Source organism: Symphodus melops, assembly GCF_947650265.1.
Source record: "Symphodus melops genome assembly, chromosome: 16".
Classification (NCBI taxonomy): Eukaryota; Metazoa; Chordata; class Actinopteri; order Labriformes; family Labridae; genus Symphodus; species Symphodus melops.
In genome coordinates, this window is record NC_136706.1 from 18,369,888 (window position 1) to 18,376,518 (window position 6,631).

General features: G+C 40.4%; 1 protein-coding gene across 4 annotated transcripts in view; it reads right to left on the minus strand.

The window, feature by feature from the left end:
- lrrtm4l1 (leucine rich repeat transmembrane neuronal 4 like 1) overlaps nt 1-6,323 on the minus strand; it is a 59,782-nt gene extending 53,459 nt beyond the window's left edge. For all 4 annotated transcript variants that reach the window (XR_013780789.1, XR_013780790.1, XM_079363659.1 and 1 more), the window contains exon 1: nt 5,780-6,323. Coding sequence is in view for 2 of the 4 variants with exons in the window: in XM_079363659.1 (XP_079219785.1) it covers nt 5,780-5,783 (4 nt within the window). In the remaining 2 variants the exon portion in view is untranslated. The remainder of the gene's footprint in view (nt 1-5,779) is intronic.
- Nucleotides 6,324-6,631: the final 308 nt, after the last annotated feature.

Genomic DNA, 6,631 nt, shown 5'->3' on the forward strand with positions numbered 1-6,631 from the left:
CTCCATTTGAAATACGCTGCAGGTCTATTTTTTGACTCAGTACGGTGCAAGCACACGTCATTTAGACAAAATATGACAACCTGGACAGGGCGTTATACCATGTAAAGCACAAAGCATCCGGTCAATTTCAAAATAAAACGCAATATACGGACTCACGATCGTATTTATCATCACTTTATCAACATTATGCTAAAACAGGCATCAAACAAACAACAGATCATCATCAGAAAGACAAAGCAACATGTTATTTGCACAAATTAATTCCTTCTTCATTCCTGTGTGATCTTGTCATTCTCATGTGGTGTGTGTACAGCTACACATGGGTGTGCCCCGCTGCACTGTTCTTCCAGAAACGGATCCAGTGGGGAAGGGCGTGCGCTGTCTGATGGGGCAAAACCCTGGCGCTGACGGACCGCGGTGTGTACGCGTGAATCGGCGGAAACCACTGCAGTATCGTGCAGTCCAGAACTGTTTCAGTTCCAGTTTAAAATGGCTGGTTCCAGTTTGAGCTCTACAGGAAAAGCATTCCACATCTTGATTCCCTGGACAGAATTTTGAAACCACAAGGGCCTAAAAACTTGTCAGACCTTACAGTAATGACCAAACTTGTCTTAAATTAAGTTGTAAGCATGAAGCTGGAGGAAGAGTACCAAAGAAAAGCCCAACTGTGCTGTTAATTAGCACAACAGCAGACATTAAGTGTGATATTGCTTTTGTACAATACTATAAAAAGCCACATTGGACTCGACTTTTTTGTAACTAAAATTACAGTTGTAAGAAACAATAGATTAATTTACATGTTTTTACAAGAAAAGCTTTTTATATTTGGTGCATTAATTATGTTATATGAACTAACAGTAATTAATTTCACGTAGTTATAAAGTAGCAGTACTGTTGCACTCTAGCAGCACCCATGGAATACCTCTTATCCAATTAAATCGCTTTCTTATGGAGTTACTGTTCATCGTACAATCTGCCACCTTCCAGATGTGAATCGTAGCACCCAATAAATCTGGCGTAGCACTGTAAGTGTTCCGTCTTGATCCTCACAGTGCTTAACATCCAGACCCAGCAAGTCAAAAAGTGACAGCTAAAACCCTTTACAGGCCAAATGTATCTCACTTATATGGAACTCCACTGATGCTGATGCCTGTGGACCCTGACACACTCAAATGCACACACACACACGGAACTTTTTCGCCTAGAAATCTGTGCAGGATGGCAGAGAGCTGCATTGATAGATGAGTGTTCATGTCAAAAGATCAGCACAAACTGAGAGGTTAAGGCTGGTCACAGTGAGACAAGCCTGTTGTGAAAGCTGAAAAGCAGACATCAGAGATGTCTGCTTTTCAGTGTGCGCGTGCGTGTGTGTGTCCGTTATTTGTATGTGTTGCATCCTGGTAATTAAAGAAGCCAATCAATTCAAAAGTGTGAAACACATTTTTCATCAGAATTCAGCCCTTCATGCCAGTAAATAGTCGACCCCATTGTGTTTCAATGTCATTTATTTTTTAAACCAGCTCTATTTGATCTGACTTTAGAAAAAAAAATCTAAAGTATGTTTGTCCAAAAAGAATGTCAACATCAAATTGGCCTTTGACATTGCTGCTTATAACTAATAGAATTCGTATGAGGGAAAACATAACGGTTGAGAACATAGTTACCAAAAGAGTTACTCAATAGAAATCCTAAAAGTGTCATAAAAATGTGTTACATATATCTACAGATTCATTTTTAACCAAAATCTATCTCCATTAAGGGGCACAGATGGCCTAGCAGTTCAGTCACATCCCATTTTAGAGGCCATAGTCCTCCAAGCGGGTGGCCCAGGTTCAAGTCCAGGCCTGTGGCTCCTTTCCAGCACTTCATTCCCCAGTCTCCCTCCCCTGTTTGCAATTCTCTCCACTGTCTAATCAGAAAAAAGCTCAAGTCCCGCCTAAAATAAATAAATAAATAAAAAATCTACAAGTTGCATACCAAGTTCTCGTCTATTTTGGTGTTTATTGTTCTCTGTTTCTTGTATTTCAGTGAATCTGGTAAAGAACTTCACCTCCAAGTGTTTAAATGTTGTGAAAAAAGACAGAATAATTACATTTCTTCGAACCAAAGTACATTATAATTATATCCACAGCCTTTCTACGCTCTGTACTTCACCCAAAAGACAGTTCTCAGGAAGCAAACTATGGCCATTTGTTAAAGGGGTCTGAAGACCTTCTTATCCAAGACCTGTCTTTTGTTAGAAGTTGGTAGAGGGATGTGGCATACTTTCATGTAATGATAAGGATTTAGCATTCTTCAGATTGTAATGTGATGCCAGTTTGTGGGGTTTGTCAACCCACTGTGCAGCTTAAGTGTCAAAGTGAATCAATAATGAAGGTTCTGAACTTTAACTGTGATCGCTTATCATTTAGTCATGACAATTTATCATTCAGAAAACATCATTTCAAACTAAAACATGTAGATGGAAGATCACAATGTTGTCATTTAGATTAAATGAAATGTTAATAATTGATCTGAAATATAAAAACTGTCAGTTGTACAGAATCTAGCCAACCAAACGTAGGCTGCAGTGTGCTTCATTGCCATACAAAGTAGATAATAAAATATCACGTCCTTCTTGTTGCAGTTTTCTTTGTGTGCAGTATTTACTGCCAGACTTCTCAGTTGTGTGTCTCTGCCCATATTTCACTGCACAAGTTCAGCGTGCGCTACTCATTGTTTGAGTCTTTCAGAATTTCAAGGAAGGAAAAAAAAAACAAAACAAAAAAACCACGAAACAGATGGAAAGTGCTAACTTGGAAAAAGTGTCACTATAGAAGATAGCCCAGCACTCTGCACACAAACAATGTGACAAATAAAATGAAGGACCCTAAGGTATAGAGTGAGGGCGTGCGATGTGATGCTCTTTTTTTGTGACGGTTTAGTGGTGTGTGTGTGGGTAGTGGTGAAATGAATATGTTTAAAACTTTTGAAAAAAAAGTGCCTGATGGGGACTTTCATTCTGCCTCAGAATCAGGAAACATGCCTCACCCTTACAGCAAATCTTTTCAGCTGCAGCCTTAGGTCTTTTGCTTTTATTTTGTTTGAGTACCAGTACAACATTTTCATTACAGCATGGTACATGCTGCACACTGCAGCATGGCTCTGGAAGAAGACTATAGGGTTCAACCAAATCATATGTCTTAAATGTGCAAGATAGAGGAACCCATCTTTTAGAAGAATGTACTTTTTAAATTTAATTAAAAAATGGCAGTTTGAATATGGTAATTAATTCAAAAAGTTGAGAGACTTGCTCCAAATCCATTGTCTAAGACTGCATAATGGTTTCACAGACAGCAGTAAGGAAAAGTTGGAGCTTTTTCTGCCAGCGGTGAGTATCATTGGATCCTCTAATTATCTGCCCAGTTATAAGCTTTAAGAAGTGGAATGAAAAGTGTGTCCACAGGTTTCTATTTGGAGGGGAAAAAAGGAACAAATTTAGCTTAGGTTTTGCAGGAATGAGCTCGATGGACCAATTACTGTCTCTGGCTGCGCTAAGAAACTGATGGATTATTGAATAAATTGAAGGTTATTTGAGCATAATTGTCCTGTTGTTCTTGCCCAAGCAGTTCTACTACAGCAGGCGATCGAGTTCAGTCAGAGACCATGGGGCTCATGCAGTGTTCACAATTACTCCTGCATTACATTACCCGGGGTCTTTATGTTTTATCAGCTCATTACTTGTACGATATTTTATTCAGTTTTATTGTTGTCGGTAAAAGAAGGGTGTTTCAGAAGTTTTGCAACTTGAAACACTGATTAAAGTCTATTTGACCACAATAGGACACAAGTTTCCTCCTACCTATAAGGCATTAAAAATGATCATTGTGAATAACTTGAGTAAACACAGAGATGTTTATGGTCCTTTAAATCTGGACTCTGGACATCAGAACAGAGAATATAAGACACCTTGTTATTCTGGCTTTTAATTAACAGGGATTTCTGCTGCTTGTATCTTACTATTATTATTTTTTGTCTATACAAATAATTGGTATTCTGTGTGTTCTATTCTGTACTGCCTTTTCTTCTGTGAAGCACTTTGGGCTGCATCTTTTGTGCATGATAGGGGCTATATAAATAAAGCTGAGTTGAGTTAAAGCTGAGTTTAAATCAATTTTGAGATTTAAAAAAAGCAGTTTGAAGATTTCATGCCAGTCTGTCTTCTGTAAGTGGAAAACTTTAATGTTTTAAACTGTTTAATAAGTGAAACAAGCAATTATTTTAAGATTGGGAATGATATTTTAAACTCTAATTTGTACTTTTAAGTAAAATACTGAATAATCAAACGTCTCCTCACAGCCCTCAGGCATGACAAAATCCTATTCCACTTCTGTGAAGATGTTTGGACATAATTTTAATGTGGTGCCTTGTCATTTTCAAGTAGAAAACTTCTGCTTAGAAGGTACCTACCCTTTATCACCATTTCATCTGTACGTGTTTCAGTATGAGGAAAACAAGGCATTGTATGAATAGTGGATGCATACAGTATGCTGAGAGAGCTGAAGTAGAAAATGAGGACAAACAAATAAATGCAAGCACTTATTTTGGCTTATAATTGTGATGACATAATTAAAACTGTAGCAGTGTGTGCTCATTAGTTGCAGTAAGCTGCTCATTATTTGAGAAATGCTTCATTTTTGCACAGATGTGAGTCGAATTCATCCCTGCAGCCTGACAGCTTTTCGAAACATTAAGGAATAAACAAACGTAACAAAACGGTATAACAATGATCTAATTGCCTCCCTCTGCACCTAATATCAAGCATGCCCTGTTTATGTGTGTGCACACCTGCATGGGTGCACTTGCCTGCATATACATAATGATCCTTCAGTGAGATAATTCTACAGCAAAAGTTGCACTCAAAGAAGGGCTTGAAACATTGTGAGACTACTTGAAAGTCCACATCGTTTCATCGCAAATTCAGTGACAATTCTGAACACCCACAGCTCCTTTGACAGCACCCCCAACAACACGAGGAGAAAAATTGAACGCAAAGCCCCTTGCTGGAACAGTGGTGTGGGTTTCTGAGGTTTTGGAGCACCCACAGTCAGTAAAATGGAGGAGGTGATAGGCAGTGTGGGATGAGATTGTAGGTGCCCAGAGCTGTCAGGAGAAGAGAGGAGGTAGAAGAAATAGGACGGAGTCAAAACATGTCAGAGCTGTGATTTGAAGGACCGGAGGAAGCTGAGTGAGGGGGAAACATCTCTAAGATAGATTTCACCACATGTTGTCAATGTAAAGTCAGAGCTGTGATATTTTAAATCAACTTGTCATTTCAGCTTCAGTAACAAGGAAATCATGGGAGCTATTTTAAGCTTAAACTCACTGTGCACAGAATCGCATGTCGATTGATGCAGATTTTTGATATTAAAATTTCAGATATCTGAGAGTATTTTTGTCCCCCAACCCTCTTATTAAAAAGCACGTACACTCCCGCCTGCATTTTTTTTTTAAATTCAAGCCGAGAGAAGAATCCCCTTTTAGTGATGAGGTCAGTCGCTAAAGCAGAAAATCGCAGAGAATAATGTGCAGAAAATACACAAAGAGCAAAGCCCTGAAACACTATATTTGATGAAATGTTCTTATTATCCACAAACTCACAGATGCGTTAAGGATGAGAAACGCAACCCATGCTGTCTAAGGAGCATAAGTGCGCTCAACTAATAATAGTGCAGACTCCGGGGCTTTTCCTCTGGCGGTAATCGTTTCAGAAAGAGACAGACTTCCTCTGATTACTTACCCATGATGTCTCATCGGTGCGTTTCCTCTGTCCTCCGTGGCGCAATCCGCCGCACAGATCACGACTTCTTTCGTGCTTTTTTCTTGACAATACCTGGAGCTCCGCTCGCCTCTTACGCTGGGGTTGACTCGCCTGCCTTCATTCTAAAAAACAAAAAACTGTCTCTTTATTATACAAAGCTTTCAAAGTTTGCGCCCATGCTCCCTTGCGCAGCGCAACTTTCCAGATCTGTCACAAACAAGCGTTCCATCAATCCCAAAATTGGAAGTCAAATGCCTGGATTTACAGGGTCTTCTTGTCCAACAGAACCATAGTCTTGGAACTAGGTTCACGATACAATAGAAGAAAGATTGACACGTAACACGTTGCAAAAGTTAATAGGTGGAAACGCGCTGGGTGCCGCGGGGGGGTCGGTGCAGAGATCGGTTCAGTGACCGGAGGCGGCAGGTGTCCTCTGCGCAAACATCCAGCGGAGTGGAGACACCAGGCAACGATCACAGGCAGAGAGGCTCGGGCACTGTCAGGGTCTCCTGTGCAGTGCATCGAAGAGCAGGTTCGCGAGTGCGCGCTCGGCTGTGTGGGGGACGCGTGCGCTCGTGTGCAGACGCGCGCGTGTGGGAGAAAAAAAGAGAGAGCGAAAGGGAGGGGGATAGAGGGACAGAGTCAGAGAGAAGGCATTCAATGCAGTGTTTAACAGCTGCTGGCTGATTTGGTCGAATGTGATTGGGCTTTTGTTTTCTTATTGTTATGCGTGATCCATCTTCATCGCCAAAAACACAAACAGACACATGCGGGAGCTTTGCTCCCCCTTACCAAGATTCTCTTCTTTAAGTCCATTATGCAGGTGTTGTG